This window comes from Dermacentor silvarum, chromosome 10 (assembly GCF_013339745.2).
Source record: "Dermacentor silvarum isolate Dsil-2018 chromosome 10, BIME_Dsil_1.4, whole genome shotgun sequence".
Classification (NCBI taxonomy): Eukaryota; Metazoa; Arthropoda; class Arachnida; order Ixodida; family Ixodidae; genus Dermacentor; species Dermacentor silvarum.
Window position 1 is genome coordinate 50123017 of NC_051163.1, and position 20732 is coordinate 50143748.

At 46.8% G+C, this 20732-nt stretch overlaps 1 protein-coding gene across 20 annotated transcripts in view; it reads right to left on the reverse strand.

Annotated features, from left to right (window-relative positions):
- Window positions 1-20732, reverse strand: part of LOC119431222 (TNF receptor-associated factor 3) — a 276207-nt gene that overhangs the window by 172354 nt on the left and 83121 nt on the right. For 3 of the 20 annotated variants that reach the window (XM_049657812.1, XM_049657823.1, XM_049657816.1), the window contains exon 2: window positions 14253-14369. The exons of 14 other annotated variants lie outside the window; for them this stretch is intronic. In XM_049657812.1, the coding sequence (XP_049513769.1) occupies window positions 14253-14369 (117 nt within the window). Of the gene's footprint in view, window positions 1-13449; window positions 14370-20732 lie in introns of all 20 variants that reach the window. 3 more of the 20 variants (XM_049657821.1, XM_037698693.2, XR_007464129.1) reach the window with 2 other exon arrangements.

Sequence of the window (20732 nt, forward strand, 5' to 3'; positions counted from 1 at the left end):
TTTTTTTTTTGCGTAAATATGCGATACCATTTCAATCGTGTCCTTCTCTAATGCGCATTTGTACTTTTACAAGAACAGATATCTGGCTGAGTTTGCAGAAGTGCATGGTTGGCTCGACAGCGCATGTAAGCGGAAAACCGTGATGACAACGCAGTGTGCCGACAACCTCTGCCAGGTCTGGTGGTCGTCTCGTGCCTGTTTTCGTCCAACTTGCGCTCTTAGGCCTGTCGTGCCCTTCATACTGTTGTACTCTGGAATGTTCTCCTCTATCAACTAGTTTATTCTTAGCGCCTCAAAGCGTCGGCAACGATAACGATACGCAAACCCCTTCGCAGAATGCGCCAAACGTCACCAAGTGTATATCGCACAAAAGAAAAAAACAAGAAAAGGAAGTGAAGTGAAGAAGAAGGACAGGGTGGAGGGAGAGACAACTTGGGGGCCGGGAGGTGGAGCTCATGACGTAGACGTTACGCGATCCCTCGGCTCTTTTGAAAACTGGCTAACCTCCCTGTCCTTCCATCTCTCTTTCTCTCTCTCTCTCTCTCTCTCGGCTCTTTTCTGGCAGAAGGCCGGGAAGGCATGTCTCGCCGACGCCAGCTGAGGCAAAAAGAGTGTCTCACTTGATGCAGAGAAGCTCGCCTTCTGCCAGCATAGGATTGTGGCAATTCAATTTCCCCTATCTACGCTATTAATGTATTAATGTAACCCACTATTAATGTATTATTGTATTATTATGTATATGTATTATTATAATGTATTATTATTATGTATTATTATGTATTGTATTACGTATTAATGTATTAATGTAACCGACTTGAAAAAGAAAGAATCTCGGGGTGGAGCATTCCTTAGACAGCACCGCACTACGTACAGAGTATACCCGAAATTTCGAACAAGTGCGAGGAGCCTTTTCTCACGATAAGCTTTAACGTAATGAAGCGCACCTCTCGGGCTTTGACAGAAGCAGTAGTAAGGAATGAAAAACGTCCTCAGGTTCATAGTGATGACGTGACTGGCACTCTAGAGAGAAAAATAAGTCGTTGCTCTGTAGTGAATTCTCCTACGGCATTAAGAAAAAGCCAGTGAGACGAGGCAATTTAGGCCAGAAAAGAAGCAGAACAAAGGACCGGTCACCGACAGCGTCTTGATAATATCGCACCCGCTGTCAATGACGTCATCAATTTTTACGGCGGTCGAGCAGGCCTAGCTGACATTTCTATCGGTAAAGACGGACCATTTTGGGTCTTAAAAGGAGACAAAGACTGACCGTAGCCTATTTTGAGAACTTCTAGAGACTAAGTGGCCCCAATACTAGAGAAGAATTTGAAATCCGGGGACGCCACACTGACGTGCAGGCGCTGGGCTTAGGGGCGAAGTTTGAGAAATTATACTTCGAGCTTCATTTTTTATCCTAATAACAAACATTTTACTACGAAATTAACGGAAATGGAGTTTTCGAGGAGCACGTTAGCAGTGTAAACTGGTGTTGTGTTTCTCCTCCGTGCCACTTTAAAGAGACGGATAAACAGAAGCCGCAAATCACTTGAGACTGATAAAGTGTTCGCGCTATTTTTTGGCTTCGTTTACCGCAATGATAGTGTTGTGTTAAGCGGAGGATAAAGTCAGCGGATCAGCGTGACAACATGACACGGTGCTGAGCTCAAACGTCTTTTTTGTTCTGTAGTACCAATTGTTAAGCATGCACTCCGTTGGGCAGGTCTGCGGGGAATTTCTGGGAAAATCCACAATGGCGGCTGGAAAGAGATAGCTGTTAATTCACAATTACATGAAACAATGGTTTGCATGTGGAAATACGTGCGAGCCTTTTGAAGGGTTGCTGTCGGTCTGATGCTTCCTTTTTTTTTTTTATTCATGCACTTAGATATTTATTTGGTTATTTATTTTGTTGGAGGCAATAACATGCTAAATGATTTAAGGATGATAACAGCAGTTGAAATGGGAGCATTCTCGTAATAAAGCAGTTTTCGCATACATGGATCTACAATCAATCAATTATAAAGAAAACGCACGTTCAGCAGTTTCTGCACCTGGACCTCGAATTTCACCAGACAAGCAAAAAAAAATTTTATAAATCCAACAAAAGCAACTGCGATGGAGGTAAAAGAAAGTTCACGCAGAAACTCCTGTGGGAGTTGTTTAAGTATGCGTATACATTGTGCCATTTGCTCATCTCCACACAGCCCGGTGTCATTATCAATGTTACGAAACTTTATCCGACCAGTATAAACCCTTAGCAACCCTCATCGGTCGCTATCAACCTTATCGGACATGATCCGAGCCTTACCAATCTTTATCGGTCCCTATCAACCTAGATGTCCAGCAACGCTGCTGCAAAATCACCACTACATTTCCTGAGGGGGGTATGCAATGTTTTATTGATGGATCCGAGCCTTACCAATCTTTATCGGTCCTTATCAACCTGGATGTCCAGCAACGCTGCTGCAAAATCACCACTACATTTCCTGAGGGGGGTATGCAATGCTTTATTGATGGTCCGGATGTTTGTTTTGAGCTTGTTTGAAACGTGTGCTGCCCTGTCATGGGGGATTTAGGTAAATGTGTGCACTGTTCCCTTCACCACGGCCGCTGGTGGCTTCACTTTTCTGAGTGATTGTAGCCTCAGCCTTGCGTGAGTATGTGCCATTGCATTTTTTGCCTGCTTACGGGGGTATGAGCCATTGATTATGGAGGGTATTGGTTGGGAAAAACCTTTGTTGAGTGTCCTGCAGATTGATGACCCGGGCTCAAGTAGGAGGTATGAGCCATTGCATTCGTCTTACTTGACGGACGGACAGGATTCTCGTTGGGTAGGCATAGAAATGCTTACGCTTTGAGAAACCGGAACGTGCATCACATGTCACTAAAACCGTTGCCATGAAAATGTAAGCACGCTCTTGACATAAAAATCGTCAACATTGCATTTATTAAATCTGTCAAACGGAGCACAAAACATGCAAAAAATACAAAAAATTGTGTTAACTCTCCACAGAAGACAGATCACTTTTAACGCGTTCAATAGACTAAGAAGGCTTCTTGGGCCATGAGCACTTGCATGATGGAAAATAACGGCAAAATTGTCCTGTGAAAGTATGTTTCACTGAGCGTTTGCATTGGTTTGCAGATATTGTGTGACGCCTTTTATTTGTCACATGTCTGAAAGTGCAATAAAAAAGGAAGAAAAGAAAGAAAAAGCGCCATCATCCTCTAGTGTTTCCAGCACTTATAGTACCGACGTCCGAACCCATTTCAGTGGTTTCTGAGTGTTAATCTTATTTCGCTGAGCCACTGACATTTTTGCTGAGTCATGGCCATGACTGTGACTTCTACCATCATCCTTTAGTGTTTCTTTCACTTTGTGCCGGTGTCCGAACTCATTCCGGTGGTGTTTGAGTGTTAGTCTTCTTTCGCTGGGTCAATGTCATTTTGGGCGGCTGTTTCACGACCTACAGGACACGCATGTCATGACATTCATGTCATGACCTATCATTTATGTTCGTCATACACTCTTGTCATACTAGGTCAATTTTGGTACATATCAAGTTAACGAAAGGACGATGAGAGCACCAAGACGTAGGCACCTAGATAGTTGGATACGGTCAAAGGGGCAAATGTTCCACCAATAAATGCTTCACAATTAAAAAAAAACATTACGGTTGATCCCTCTGTCAAAGGAATCGGTAGAACACGAAAGTGAAACATGTCTTCACAGAAGCTGTTGCATGTTTGCTTCGTGCACTCACGGTCCGCTGTACCGAGAGCCGCACGATTTGCGGGCCAGCGACCGTGTTGCAGGTTCGCTTGGCGCGCGGTGTCCTGTTGGCGAGCGCCGTCCTGCTAGCGAGTGGCTTCGGCGAAGGTGCGAGCAATCTGGACCGGCTCCGTAGTGGCGACGGCAGCTTGTCGAGCTTCGACGCGCACAGCTCAGCTCAGCTTGATTTAACTCAGCTCGCATCGGCCGAAGTGTAGCTGAAGTGTTTTATTGTTTGTGACTTCTTTTGTTTTTATGTCGATTTCGGAAATAAAGAGAAAGAAAAAAGTCTGTGGCGTAATGGTTTCCGTATCGGGCTTCTCTGCTAGAGTTTCTGCGTTCGAATCTTGCCATCGGACAATTGTAATTATGTTTTTATTGTATGATTGTTTATTTATATAATTACTGTATGAAACTGCATGCACGAGGCTACACTTGCTTCTTTATTGTATGGCTACACCACGTTGGAGCCTCCTCTGCGCTGTGACTGCCGACGCGCTCGCTGTCGGCGCTCGTCAGTGTCACGATGCAGTACTTCGCTTCAACGCTCCCAGATGGAGGCGCCGGAGCCTACGTCACATCCGTTGCAGGAAATCTGTCGTGAAACCCGGCATAAAACACTTTCGCGTTAAAATTACGCAGAATCTCCTGAGGGAGTTATCTGAATGATGCGTAAGCATTTCATAGTAGCGACGTGGGGTTGAGTGCCCACACTCAACCCTGCTGGTGATCCTAGCACTGCTCCTCGGCTGCGGTCGTCCTGGTGCCATTACTGCAAATACGACAGCGCTGCGTCGACACCAACTGCTGCGGAAGGCGGCGCAACGTGAACTGATGAGGTTCCGATCCGAAGACACGGCTGCTCCTACACAGTTCTGGGTTACTAATGGTGTGCCTAGTGCGTGCCTGATTACACACGTCACGTGGTCACAGAGACGCGCTCGTGCCACAGCTCGCGGGCATGAAGCACTCCTCGTGCACAGCTGACGAACGTGAAAGCGATCGTCTTACGCAGAGGACGGACTTACGCGTAGAAATGCTTATGCATTTAAAAATTCACGCAGAAACCCCTCGGCGAGTTAGTTGCTAAGTATGTGTAAGCATTGCGCCACTTGTTCATCTCCACGCAGTCCGCTGTCATTGTGAATGCTATGAAACTTGATCCGACCAGTATAAACTACAGCGCTACGGCTTCACTAACTGTTATGGACAGCGGTGCAAGTTGAATTGATGACGTAAGCAGTATACAAGCAGGTAGCGGCACCAGGTGCGCTGATGACATTCCGATCATTATAAGCCGTTAACGCTCTTTAGAGCCTTATTTATCGGCGTCAATTCATTATCAACCATGTCTTCATCTTCTTCTTCTGTCTGGGGTGTTACGTGCCAAAACCAGTTCTGATTATGAGGCACGCCGTAGTGGAGGGCTCCGGATTAATTTTGACCACCTGTGGTTCTTTCACGTGCACTACAACGCAAGCACACGGGCGTTTTCGCATTTCGCCTCCATCGAAATGCGGCCGCCGGGGCCGGGATTCGATCACGCGACCTCGTGCTCAGCAGAGCAACGCCTTAGCTGACTGAGCCACCCCGGCGGGTGACTATCAACCATGATCAGTCGTAATGCGGCGGCGGCTGCGTATTGAGCGAGGCCTACTTTGAAAGCGACCTGCGATGCGGACAGAGTGCGCCGAGCTTAGTGTGCGCTAGTGTTCTCGCTGCTTAGTTCGCGTTGAAGCGGGAGGCACCGCGAAGGGGAATTCGCTCACCGCAGCTGCCACGCTTTTTGTTTTATACATTGATTTCTTTACAGCAGTTCGTCTTACGTGATGGACGGACGTTTCCTCACTGGGTAGACATACAAATGCTCACGCATTTAATATGTAGTCATCAATTCTACATAATCCACGTCTTGCAGCTTCATTCAGTAACTCGCCCTCGAGGAATATAAAAGAACCCAATTTTATTTCTTCCAGCAGTAGGGGTGTTCAAATTTCGAAATGCAAATAATGCGCGTGGTCCGCGAACGCGGGTGCACGAAGTGCTCAACGCCAGTAGAGCGAAAAGCGCGAGTCGCGTTTCATTTGCGATAGCCACCAAGCGATGGCAACCCAAACGCTACCCAAAGCCTTAATGAACAGGGCGTGGTGCAAGGCTCTTTCTTTTTTTTTTTTGTCCTTTAACATAGAAAAAACGATGCCTTTCTTTTAGCAAGCAGTCTTAGCAGTATTTATCATGTTCTAGCATATCAGTTTATATGTTTATTTAAAATGATCAGGAACTTCCGCTATTGGAGTTTTTAGGAGACGCCATGACGCGCGCACGAGCTAGGAGAGCAGAGGGAGGGGTCAGATTAGCGCGTAACTCCTTTTGTACTCTAGCTGCGGCGGCCGTGCACATCCTAAGTATCATGGAGGCAAGCTGCGCAGGGTGCGAAGGCTAGCCGACATGGCGTCGTGGGGGCTGTGTTCTCGCGCGTCTAGATCGCGTTGAAGCAAAAGGCAGCGCGAAGGGGAATTCGCTCGCCAGCATTTTGACAGCGAGTGTCCGCTTTCTGCAACAGGGACTAAGCCATGTCGACCGCCTCCACCATGCTCCTGACGGCAGAGGCCTCCAGTCCCGTCCATCCTCAAAGATGGGCCAGCTGTGCCGCCTCTACGAGGAGGTACCTGACAGGTCCGGAACAACATCCCTGCGGTCTAAGCTGCACTCTAAGGCCTACCATCTCGGCCTAGTACGTGCCGCCACAGCCTGCCGGTTTGCCTCGCCCAGCCATGGTGACGACTTCACCCTATCCCCTTTCTCTCCCACTTTCTCCTCCCTGTTGGCGCTGAGCAGTGCTCCCCTCAAGGGCTGCAGAAGATAGCGTCAACCTTTCCCTTTCCACACGAACCACTTACTGTCCGCGGTCATCTAGTGAGATGTGTTCGTGATTGCCTGTGCGCGCGTGACAACGTGCCTGCTAATTGGGGTAATGTGGTAAGTGTGGAGGCGGCACTTACCCCATCGGTGACCTATGCCTGGCCACAAGACCTCCGTGGACCATTTGGGGATACCTGTCCATATTGCGCAGCTCGAGCCTCCGCGGCTACAATAAAACATCTGTTGTGGACACCATCATTATCAGCCTATATTAATGTCCACTGCAGGACGAAGGCCTCTCCCCGCAATCTGCCCTGCATGTCCTGGACGAAACCAGATACGACGGCGCCACCTGCAAATAGTGAACCTTCATCCCGCGAGACTGTACCGGACTATGATTCTTGGTTCTATGGGACCAACCATCGAGCACTATTGATGTTCATCAATAGTGTATGTTCTGACCATCAATAGTATTGCTCGTTCTGGCCTCCGAAATACATGCGCAGACGCAACTAATCTCAGATTCTGTGTGGAGCCCGTAGCCTTGCACTAATTGCTTTGCACTGTTGTTCGAGACACTCCGCTCGTGGAGGTCTGTCTTTTGAGAAGCTGCTGCTCCAACCACTTATCTGTACAATGTTTTGCTGGCACGCGTTCCATTTCTTTGAAACCTTCGACACCGTTGTGAAGTGGCTTGCGCTTCTGAACGCTTGGCCTTGTTTGCTCGAATTTTGAAGTTTCACTCGACACTTTAGCACAGTGTGCGTTTCTTGTGCGTGTGTTTGTTAAATGTAACGTTAATAGCGTACGACCTACCTTACTGGAGTTATTTCCCTGCAATAAAAAAAAGACTTAGTTCCCTTCCACTCTGTGAAGAAAGGCAACAAGCGAAGCTGTATTGGGATGACTATTGGGACAACTATATTGATTTTTATTATTGTTAATTTGCTATATCGATTGAAAAAGGACACCTACACGTAACTTCGACGTTCTTGACGTCTTTTATTTTCTCTCATTCGTTACCGCAGTGACCATAGCTTTGTGGTCGCTGTGGTGCACCGGCAAACCGGTCCAATAACGGATCACTCTAAAGCAGTTGGACAATAGCGACTTTAGATTTAGTCTACGCACCAATCTTAGTGCCTCGTTTTTTTTTCTTCTGACATAGTCTTCGCCCTAGAGACGTTATCAGCTGTTGCACTTTGAACTTGCTACGGCCAGGACCCGCGCAGTTCGTAGACGATTACTTTTTTAGTTTCTCTTTCAGCCCTTCAAATCAGGAGCGAAGGAGCGTCGCCTGCGCACAGGTGGTATGGGGGATAAGGGGAAAATTTCTCTGTCGATGAGACTCGATAGACGGACGCAAAAATTTTCAGAACCTAGTCATATACAGCTTCGCTTCAAAAATAAGTTCCTAGATAGGTGAATGGCTACGCTCGGCTCCCAAATGTGCGTTGCTTCACTGGCACGGATTCGCAAATCTTAAAGGTGGTTGCGACGTTTTCTTGACGCTGTTCTTACTCTGCGATAACAGAAATAAATTCACATATGAAATAATGTTACGTGTAGCGGATGTCCAATGCGAATTACAATTTGTTTACACGGAAGCCAATGGAGGTCAAGATGGTGACGCAATAGCCTCTTCGATGCAGCCACACTGTGTAGGCTTTCCGGTGCACCCCCCCCCCCCCCCCCCCCTCCCGGGACCTTAACAAAGCGCCCGAAATCTGCTGTGGTATTTTCCAGTACTCCGTTGTGGGTGAACGAAAGTAGTTGAGGAAAAAGCCGGCAAGCAAAAATAATATGGTGGTCTTCACTGGAGGAGAGAACGCTATTGTCGCAAGACATGAGTTCATAGCCGAAGGAATCACCGACGATCTTTTCTTGTTGTCGTTGTCACCATTGAAAGCATTACCTGGAGCTGAATTTTTACCTCATCAGGCGGCTAGCGTATTCAGTCCATGGCAAATTTAGTTTCACCACATTTCTTCCACCTTCAGCGAAGTAAATGGCATGCAGCGGCAAAACGAATTCGCAATACTAAAATTATTTAATAAGCTCCACGCCTTCACACTCGAAAATTTTTCAAGTGCGAAATGTCGACTATGTCACGCGAGAAAGCGCTTGGGAAAAAAAGCTAGCACTTCAGAAATTTCAGTCACTGGTTCATTTTTCGAATATTATGAATGTTGCCCACTTTCATTGCCGCCATTTCAAGTCACTCGTAAAATGAGAAGACTGGAATCACGTGAGAAACTGAACAAATAAATATCCATAAATGCGAGAAATGACGAAAATTTGACGAAGAAATGACGAAGAATTTGACCACCTGGGGTTCATTAAACGCCCACGCAGTGCACGACACACGGGTGTATTTATCCCCCATCGAAATGCGGCCGCCGCGGTCGGGCTAAAAAGTAATTGCAATAAAAGTGGATTTTTACCGCAAGTCGGACTGCGCTTATAATCAAAACTGGTACTACTCTCAAAATTCGTCCCAAGCGGATGAGCCTTGTGAAGTCGCTGAGCTTCGATTCATGTATTGCAATATATGTGCGACGGTAATTAGTTGAAAATTGATTGAGTGAAATTTTGTGAATTTTTCAATTATGCGTACTGGGTTTCAGTGTAAGTAATGCATACCTCTTCGAGTATTTTCGCTCAATAAGAAGATCTGTGCCGATTTTCACGCGCGATTGAAAAAAGAATTTATTATCGTTTAAAGATAACAACCTGTATAATGTCGTGCTCGTCCGATATAGCATTGCTTTCTGTGGTATGCGAAATACGTGCACACACGCCTCCAATCTCTGAGTGCGTTCTACTCCTAACTTATCATTACTGAAGGGTCGCGGTTTCAATTGCCGGGGGCAGTGGCGGGCGTGGTTGACTCTTCCTACGCAATGTGGCAAAGCAGAAGCTTAGACTAAGGAGGTACACATACGAGGACGGTGTAATAGAAAGGGCAGGCACAACAAACCGAGATTCCAGCTGTTGCAGTAAACGTTAACGAGGATAAATAGTCCCAGCGATGCGATTGGATAATAGGGCGCGCGCACAAATATTTCGAAGCAGAGTGGGCCGAGTAAAAGTGCAGTGCAGAGAAACCATATAATAAAGGAATGCTCACCCGCAAATGCAGAAACTGCTCCGCCAACTCTTGAAGAACTGCAGTGCGCGCGTAGACCGTGTACGACGTCCCGTCAAAGCGCAGCAGGATGCTTCGTTTCGACACACGCGCTATCTTATAAATGTGGCTTGTTGGGCAAGTTAGTACGTGTTATTTCGCAAGGGTTTGCCAGCAAACGGAAAGTAAAACCAGTAAGAAAATATGAGGCAAGGCACAGAGAAAGGATAAATTATGGGCAGTGCTGGAAGCGCCATCTAGATGAAAGTCGACGACCGAGATATGTCCTCCGACTGTCACGCATTATCGGGGATGTCATTGAGAAATATATCACCAACAATATCCAATGGGGCTGAAAATTTGAGGAAAATGAATAGAGTTCAAAGGAAGTAGGCAAAGTATAGCGTAGGTCACGTGGTTGAAAAAAAAAAGATTGCGCGCGTCTGCGCATGCGTTGCTACGTATGACGCCGAAGCGCATAAGCGCGGTGGGGGGACGTCAGTACACTGCATCGACGTCAGTGGCGGCTTCACGCCAATGTCATTCCTGCAGCTGCGCTTATCTACTTCAGACGCCCACATTCGTCGACAGATCGTGGTGCTATTGTGCTCCTAAACTTATGACTGGATTAAAAAGACAAGGTGTAAATTTGCTTGCCCGGTGCTGTTAAGTCGCGCCAAACATGAGTAATGCCCGTTAATTTTCTTTTGAAATAAGCAATATTACCTCACATATTAGCGGCCTCCCGTAGTTGCTGAAAGCGACCTGTCCCCGTTGGGAATGCATGGGGAGGGCGGAAGAAGCCCGCTTAAGCCCAAAATTGTTTCGAGCATCCCCTTGTGTCCAACGTCCTCGTGTCTTAATTCACCCTGTGCGCAGCAGCTGCATGGGCAGGACTTCGAAATCCACCACACGACAACACGAGTCATAAACAACAGAGTAAGTGCAGAAATGAAGTCAACGCTGGAATAAATATAATCATTTCCGAGGCCATACTGTTCGTCTACTTAAAACGCAACTGAGAATCAAATACAGTTCTTGAATCGCCCAATAATGCAATTGATTATCTTTATTTTGTTCTTTTTGTTGTTGTTTGCCTTCTGTGGCTGGTATACTTAGAAGTGATTTATTACGCTTATGTGCACATCAAAAAGCGCAAGGTGGTAAAAATTATTCCATAGTTCTCCACTATACAGCGTGCCTGGTCATCAGATCATGGCGTGGCCACATAAAACCCCATAAATTGTTTTCATTTGCTAGAGCGAACTTTGTCTCCTGCATGCAATGCATGTATTTCCCAATCTCATGTTGATCTTGATTGTAGATGCAAGCTTGCTCGCACTCACCGCAGAAATCTATCCAGGCGCCGCAACTCTGTCGAGCTGCAATGCTCAATTCCGTAGGCCCCTCTTTCCCTCTTCAAGAAACAAAAAGATTCATTCATTCATTCATTCATTCATTCATTCATTCATTCATTCATTCATTCATTCATTCATTTATTCATTCATTCATCTGTCTATAACAGCATTGCTCAGCCTGTACACAATGAATCTTATATATAAACTTAAGTTGCAAAAAATTCGATGTCAAAACACGACGTCTGAAAACCTTATAGCAGCCAAATATGCTTGCCAGCATTAACAGGGCAAGAATCGAAATGCAGCTAATTTTCGGGGAGGAACGTTTCGGGGGGAAGCTTTTCTTAGGGAGATGTTTCTAAGAACAGTATTTGTTATTATGTAGAACATTTATGAAACGTCGGAAAGACTTAAGGGTCTAAAACGAAATACAAGATTCAGTAAACTTCCCCTGTGAAACAGCCTGCCAAACTGCTCTCAAATGCAGCTGCAACGGCCGCTTCATGCGAGCTAGGCTGTGAGCCACCAAACAGTGCCCTACTACTTCCGTAGGGTGGAATAACTTAGTTACACAGCTTCGCCGTCTGTGATGAATCAGTTGCCACATTGAAATGCTTCTGCTAAGGTTTCATACTGAGCTTTAACTATATGTTGCGAAAGATGAAAACCGCGACGTGATTTCCTGTCTGCTCGCCGCTACACGTTTAATCGCAAAAGTGTTTTGGAGAAAGTGACACCACTCACCTACCTCGGCAACCGTCTGTAGGTGGCAAGCTGTCGGCGTTCGCTGTGTTTAAAGTGTTTAAAAACCCCACACGCACGCACGCACACTTATACTTGAAGTTGTATGTTGTATACTGAAAACATTTCTGATCTTGCTCCTGCTGCGGCCTTTTCAGTGTGTTTGTTTAACCCGTAGGCCCGCAGACGCACCAGGGCAATCCTTCATCTGATGAGATGCAAGCCAAGAGTTGGATTGTCAAAACAGATGGTATCATAATAGTGGAAGAAAGCTACAATACCCGCCTACACTCATTTCTGCGTGTGGTAGAAGCAAAAAGGCGTTAAGAATTAATCCGCATGTCCATATTTTCTGCCTCAGCTTGTTTGGTCGTTACGGCGAGAAATACCTGCAATAACTGAATGCGGTGAAATAAAATAGGACACCGCAAGTTTACCGGAGGACCAGCACGAAGAGCGCCAAGTTCAGCTATAAGCCTTACCAAGCAGCGATGGTCAAAACATTGTGAGCATGTATATAGGTTATTGCATTCGTTACCAGGCTGAGAAAAACGCCTGTACATTTGTCGTCCGTTGCAACCTGCTTTCTCATTAAGATGAGCGGTGTTTTTTTACGTCTTGTCGGACCTTTGGGCAGACGTGCCAGTAGAATTACGAAGCTGCCTATACGAAGGTGCCTGGACGCACGTTAGTCATCATCATCAACTCTATTCTGGTCTAACCGAATGTGGTCTGGTCTGGAATCTATTCTGGTCTAACCGAAGTATCGAAACGATAGATTTCGCGTTCAGGACGTTATTTCCTCCAGCGCCAATTATCTCAGCAACCGAGTTGCTATAACAGTACGTGGTGTGATTGCGTGTGATAGTCAGACCTTTGAATACACCGTTCATCGACGACGGAATGCAAAGGGCTTGCCGAAAATTGCGTTTAAAGTCATAGGCGAAGGCCTGAGCACTGCGAACAGTAACTTTATTCGGGCATTTCGGATACAGGGCAACGCGCAGTAATACAGCGTAGTATCTAACACGAACGTCACCTTGAAATCGATCTCTTTAGCACGGCATTAACACAGAGAATAGTACTAGAGGCGAACGCCATAAGGTTAGAAACCGCAGGAGGAGAACAAAAGAGCACAATAACAAGGCACACAAGCTGTAGGTGCAGAATAAGGAAACAACACAATGAAAAGCCTGTAAAGTCTTAAACAACAGGGTGACATTTACAACGCACAGAAAATTTCAAAAAAGAAATTTCGCAGCACTCAATAAATTTAGGAGAAAGGACATCAAAAATTCGCTAAGCTCATATCACACACATGATAAGTGGCAAGGAGGATTCAGAAATGCAACGCACATTCAGTGCTGACGAGCATTAGGTGCTCCTGTGACCCCACCGTCCATTTCTTTATCGTCGAGCTCGATCCGGAATATCCTCTTTCCCTCTGGGAAGGAATCCTTATTTTTCAGTGAATCACTGTCTATCCTGAATGCGAGGTGAAAGTGTACGAATCCTGGTTGATCCTGCTTGCAGTTACAAGGCTCGTTAAAGGCAGGCAACAAAGAAAATAGCGGTAGTATAAAATTGACCACCTTCACGCGCCAAACAGGCGGCAAACACCTAGAGTCCTCCAGCATCCCGTAAAACTTGATTCGCACAATGACATCAAAAGTAGAACCACATTTTTCCTTCCAGACGGCAAGCGTAAAGTAGGTATCCCTCATGTGCAACACCGTAATCTCAGCAAACTGTTTTGTGTCTCCCTGCCACTGAAGATTTCGTCACAGTTTTCCAGGATCAGGAGATAAATCACCCTCCCAATTTCTCTAATCCGCGCGGGTGTCGTAGACAGCGCACTGATTAAACGCTGAGTGCGACCGCTCGAAGGGTTACAATAAGCAATGACACGGCTGGAATCAGGCGGCGGGGAAGTTTGCCGTAAGTGTTCCAGCGCGCTGAGTGACAGGTAAGTGAAGTGTTCCAACTTTCGAAGTATCAGCGCCTTTTCCGAGCGCAACGACAGCGACGACGACGTGCTGGCTTCGGCCGCCGGATTCGGCTGGTGCGGAACGGTCGATGTAATCACGGCGGCGATTTGAGCCATCTCATCCTTTAAATTCTGCTCGGATGCTCTGAGCTCGCGAGTGATCTTTCCAAAACTGGCTTCCTGGTTTCTGACTTGTTCTGTCAGCTCATTCAACTGACTCTGAATCACTGGCAGCAGCTGGTCGTGGTTCTGAGCTCCCAACATGGCCGTCAGGTCTTTAAGGGCAGCGCTCATGCCTTCAAGGGTCAGTGCTGTATGCTCCGAGGACCGGTACTTTGTGATCGCGGAAGACACGCCGGCAATGCATCCGGCCACGTAGTGCGTTGGCAGGTCACTGTGCTGGACTACGTCGCCGCATCGCAAACATTCCACGCTGTGAAATGTGCATTCGTTCTCGTAGTGCTCCAGCATACGGTCCATGGTGCCCGTGTACTCGCAGCCGTGCGCTTCGTTCCAGCAATGCACCTTAATAGCAAAACAAAAAAAAAAAACAAGAAGAAAACATAAATAAAACACAACACAATTTTTATCAGAATTTTTTTTTTTTTTTACTAATGGCTCGTTGCATCGCTGTCTCTAACATTTCGAACGTACATTTGCATGAAGTCAGGTGCTAAGCAACGAAAACGCGAGATTCTATGGCTAAGTGAATATTCTAAACACATGAAGGGTTTTACGTGCCAATACCACAATCTCTTTATATGAGGCACGCCGTAGTGGGGTACTCCGGGATAATTTGGACCACCTGGGGTTCTTTTACGCTCTCCTAAACCTAAGTACACGGGTGTTTTCGCATCTCTCCCCGTTCGAAATGCTGGCCGCCGTGGCCAGGATAATATGCTCAACATCACCCACCAGTATCTGTCGCTGGCTGGACAATAAGGAGGCATCAAACATGAATATTAGATCAATGTCAATCACAATGTCAATAGCTATTCTTACACAAAAAGCAGGCTTGGTGAGGCCGAATCGACGAAAAAAGACACCATATTTCAACTATTCTTTCAGGTCCTAACTCATCTGCAGCGACAGAAGCATTCTTCTGCACTGGAAACCGCCATCTTGTTTTCACTTTATACCTTGCTTCTCAAGTAAATGCGCATACCCACAGGGCCAAGGTAGCTGTTATACGGGATCGGTTGTGGAAAACTAAAGTTCGGTAGCGGTTGAGGAAAAATGTCTTAAAGGGGCCCTGAACCCCTGCTCGGGCTTGGTGAAATAACATAGTCCGCGGTTAGAATACGCTGCTGTGAATATCTCAGCCAAGTTTTGCTATCGTACGTGGTGCGTGGAACTCGCAAGCGGAGTGCGAAGTCACCTTTCTCTCAAACGCTCTCTTTTCAATAGAAGCAATGATGCTCGCTCCTTTCTGGAGGCTTTATTTCGTAATAAAGCGCATTCCAATACGCGTCTTCTATTGCTAGCTGCGCTCGGCTACGTAGCGTAGATATCGCGGCCGCCGCGGGGTGCCGCCACCAGTCCACTGGCGAAGGGCACAGCGGATCGCTGAAGACAACCGCGTTCGGCTTACGCGTAGCGCGTCGTAGGCACCAAAACCGGTAGTCGGGGCGTCTACATTATCATCCAAAATGAAACTTGAAATGCGCGCCACGGAGGCATTTAGAAGGCGGAGCGGTGTCGGCAGGCCCCACTCAGCCGTAATCTTTGCAATGCAAGGCATTGAAGAAGTAACAGGAGCACAGCGGCGGCTGTGTTTGATTGTCAATAACTCTGCTTCTGCTAAACAAAATAAAGTATAAAGTACTTCTTGCGGCAAAGTGCTCCTGAAATAGCCTATTTCAGATTCAAATACGTTCTGCACTTTGATAAAAAGTGGTTCAGGGTGCCTTTAAACTAAGAACTTGAAGAAAATGCATAGTCGGAAGCAACGCAATCGTTTATAAGGTTGATCAGTGAAATTGTCTTTGTGATGTACCCAGTTTCTTTTCTGATGTTTCAGTGCGAAGTTAAAGAGAACGAGTGTAATGTTAGAAGAGAAAGTGATTACTTGTCATTAAATGAGGAGGACCAGTTTCTCTTTGAATTTTGCGTCGAAACGACATTATGTTTTCTCTAATTACTTTCTCTTGGACTGTCACACTAATAAATGAGTAAATGTCGAGCATCAACAGAATATTTCACATGAGCCTAGAGCAAGTTTTGTGTTGTTCTATGGTGTTAGTCTTGATCGACACTAGAAAAGAACATGTAGTCACGGTGAATTGGTAGATACGGTTCGGCATCACTAAAACGGGCACTCTTACCGTTAGGCATACAGATGTGAAGTAGTACCATTAATGCTACTGTAAGATATCCCCCCCCCCCCTCCTTCGAAAAAAGAACCCCAGAAATTGTTTATTTCTCCTCGCTTTCAAGGTGTTCGATTTCTTGGTAAGTAATTCGTAACCGACGCACTCTGCTTTTTAGAACGGTTCTTGATCCAATGGACAGTGCCCATCGCCGCCTTCGAAACTGGCTATGTGGCAAGATTGGCACAGAGCGTGCGAGCATGGCAACAGTATCGTCTGTTTTGGGACCATGCGGCAGAGGCCGCACAGACGTGAATTCGGCACCTCGTCGACGAGCCGCGTCGCTCACCAGTTGACGCCGGCGACGACGTGGTCGCGAAAACGGTGCACCCGTGCTCGTCCAGGATCCGGCATGGCGGTGCGCTGCGGCACGAATCCTACGCTTGCACAACAGCGCAGTGGCATTTTCACCAAACCTATCAATGCTGAATGGTTTCATACACTAGGCACTCTGGAGCAGAACCTACAGCAAGCGCTCGACACCACGGAAGCTTTCCTTACAAACACGGGACTGAAACTCTCCCCCAGCAAATCAGAGCTCCTCCTGTGCAAACAAGGCCCCAGGCAGAGACAGCCCCTTAGCTTCCTCCCCGTTCACCTACACACCAGGGACGGAGGAAACATCCCCAGGTGTAACACAATTAAGGTCCTGGGCATGGTCATTGGGGCTTACAGCAATGACAACGCGGAGGCACTAAAACGCATCACAAAGAGCACCCACAATTTCACCAGGGTCATATCACGGGTCGCTAGCAAAAGGGACGGACTGAAAGAGGACAACCTCATGAAAGCATTTCACGCTTTCCTCATCAGCCACGTAACTTACGCCGCTCCCTTCCTCAACTGGAAGAAGACGGAGCTGAACAAAATCGACACACTAATCAGAACAGGATTGAAAAAGGTCCTAAGCCTCCCTAGAAACACTAGTACGGAACGACTCCTTCAATTTGGGCTACAAAACACGGCAACAGAACTCTTTGAAGCACAGCGAAACACCCAAATTAGTCGGCTCTCACTCACAAAGGCGGGCATCGAGATATTACTAGAAGCAGACATACAGCCCTTCTTCATGCCACCAGAGAAGTCGCAACTATGCATAAATGCCAAGAGGTCAATAACCGTTGATGCAATCCCAAGAAACATACACCCGACCCACAACGAAGGGCGGAGAAAAGTGAGAGCGAAGGCAATCCTTGGCAACATTAATCGTAACGAAACGCAAGTCCCCTTCGTTGACGCGGCCAGATATTGGAATCGAGGCGCATACGCGGTCTCTGTGGTGGACGCCCATGGATCGCTCGTCAACGCAGCCACGGTGGTTACCAACTTCACTCACGAAGCAGAAGAAATGGCCATCGCGGTGGCCCTTCGAAGCTGCAAAGAAGCCTCCGTCATTTACTCGTACTCAAGAACAGCCATCAGAACCTTCTCGGCGGCCCTCGTCTCTAGGAAAGCAGCTACGGTGGTCAACAAAATCTTCCAAGAAACGGGAGGAGATAACCTCACGTCCCCACACATCACATGGTTCCCGGCCCACATGGGCAACATTTCCGGACCTCCTGACTGTAATCCGAATGAGCGGGCACACCAACTGGCGCGAGAACTCACATTCCGCGTCTGCGGTCCGCCCCCTCGCTTCAACCCAGCCTGGAGCGATTTAGACAACAAAGACCCGCTTGTATCATACCACGAAATCACTTCAAATCATAGGTTAGCACGAAGAATTGTTCCTCCTCCTCACCAAAACCTCAAGAAAGCACAGGCCGTCACTTACAGACAGCTGCGGACTAGGACATACATCACACCAACAACACTAAGCAGGATCAATCCAGACTTTCCTACTGCATGCCCACACTGCGGCCACGAATACAACTTCGAACACATGCTCTGGCTGTGTCCTGCCAACTCGGGCACGGACTTTCCTGACCAGTCCTCCTGGGACTCAGCGTTCAGAAGTACAGAGCTCATCGCTCAGCTCAAGGCTGTCCAGAGGGCCTGGGCCGTCGCCGAAGGACTATGTCTACCGGCCCCAACCTGGGTGGAGCCACCGGATAGATTGGCGGGGCCGCCGGCCCCGCTTTAATTCTTTCTCCTTAGGACCTAAATAAAGTTCGTACTCACTCACTCTCATACACTTTAGCTGACGAAGAACACAAGGAGAGTTAAAATGAGCCCTGCACCCACTATCGCGTACAATGCGGAGCACTCTTCGCACTTCGACCATTGCAACGCGGTAAGGAAGAAGTGCTTCGTTAATGTCGGCGACAGCCGTTCCACATATATTCTACTGATTCCGGATAAGCAGGTCCAAATACACTGGGCTTGTTCCATTATCACGTGCCGCCGTCCCGTTATTCGAAATGGATAAGCTACTGACACACGACGAGAAAACGACTGATATCTTATCGTCAGCGAGCATATTGCACGTCGTGAAGAAATCTTCATCATGTAAACTGATATCAGTGAAAGAATGCAAATGTACGAATACAGTATTTAAATGAAGAAGGCGGACGTCCTTATAATAGAACAGAAACAGCTTAGTAGTTTGGCTCGAGCGAGGTTTAGCATGGCGCTTCAACTCCTCGGACGGTGTTCCCACTACACGCGGTTAAAATGCATTGGGGGGAAGCACAAGGAACAGCGCCCTGGCAGGTACCAGTTGACGCCGGCGACGACGATCACGCGATGAAGAGCCCCGCAAGATGGCGTTACAGGCATCGCACCTCGATTGTGCACAAAATGAGGCCGACGATAAACCATGAACGTTAGTAAGCGCCCAGTTAATATTACCAGTCAGCTCCTATTTAATCTACTGTATACGATAATCATCGTCAACATCAACCTATGTTTATGTCCAGTGCAGGACGAAGGCCTCTCCCTGCGATCTCCAATTACGCCAGTCTTGTGCAAACTGGTTCCAACATGTGCCTGTAAATTTCCGAACTTCCTCACCCTACTTAGTTTACTGCCGTCCTCGAATTCACTTCCCTTCTCTTGTATTCCATTCTGTAGCTCTAATGGTCCACCGGTTATCCATGCTACGCAACACATGCCTGCCCAGCTCCATTTTTTTCCTCTTAATGTCAACTAGAATATCGGCCATCCCCGTCTGCTCTCTGATCCACACTGCTCTCTTCCTGTCTCATAAAGTAAAGCCTACCATTTTTCGTTCCGTCACTCTTTGTGCGGTCCTTAACTTGTTCTCGAGATTCTTTGTTAACCTCCAAGAATCTGCCCCATATGTTAGCACCGGTAGAATGCAATGATTGCACACTTTTCTTTTCAACGACAGTGGTAAGCTCCCAGTCAGGATTTGGCAATGCCTGCCGTATGCACTCCAACCCAATTTTATTCTTCTGTGAATTTCTTCCTCATGATCAGGGTCCCCTGTGAGTAATTGACCTAGATAAACGTACTCCTTTACAGACTCTAGAGGCTGACTGGCGATCCTGAATTCTTGTTCCCTTGCCAGGCTATTTAACATTATCTTTGTTCTCTTTATTTTCTGCATATTCAACTTCAACCCAATTCTTACCCTTTCTCGATTAAGGTCCTCAATCATTTCCAGCAATTCATCCCCATTGTTGCTGAATGGAGCAATGTCATCTGCAAACCGAAGGTTGCTGAGATATTAGCCGTTGATCCTCACTCCTAAGCCTTCGAGTCTAAAAGCTTGAATACTTCTAAGCATGCAGTGAATAGCATTTGAGAGATTATGTCTCCATACCGGACCCCTTTAGGTAACTTTCTGCTTTTCATGTGGAAACCAAGGTACCTGTGAAATCCTTGTGGATATTTGCGAAAATATTCACGTGTACTTCCTGTACTCCTTGATTACGCAATTCCTCAATGACTGCTGGTATCTCTACTGAATCAAATGCCATCTCATAATCTAAGGTGGTAGCGTAGAGCAGAAGTAAAACACCCGGCTTCTAATCTGAAGGTCGTAAGTTCCAATCCTCCTTCAGTTCACTAGATTTTCACACTGTGGAGATATAGTAGTCCAGGTGCAACCAAATTAGGAAGGTCCACTAAGCTTCAACAAAGTCACTCCCTCACCAGATCAGGAATTCGCCTCTCTGGTGCAGTATTCGGCCACTTACCTCCATCATGACTCCTACATTCAACTGTATATGATATTATCAAATATATGTAATTTCTAATCTCAAAAACGGTATGAAAATGTGTTCCAAGATATTTGTAACATCCCATTTTCAGTATTATTAATTATTTTGAACGTCTCCGTGTATCCAGCGTCCCCATGTCTTAATTCATTCCGTCTGCAGCAGCTGCTTATGCAGGACATCGAAATCCACCACAAGACAACGCGAGTGCAGCAGTCAACACCGGAATAAATTTATTAATTCTTGAGGCCATGCCATTCATAAACTCACTGCGCAACAGAGAGTCAAACAGAGTTCTTGAATTGTCTACTGTTACAACTTTTTCTCTGTCGCTTGTCCTTCTTTTGTTATTGTTTGGCTTCTGCAGTTCGTATACTTACAATCGATGCATTGTC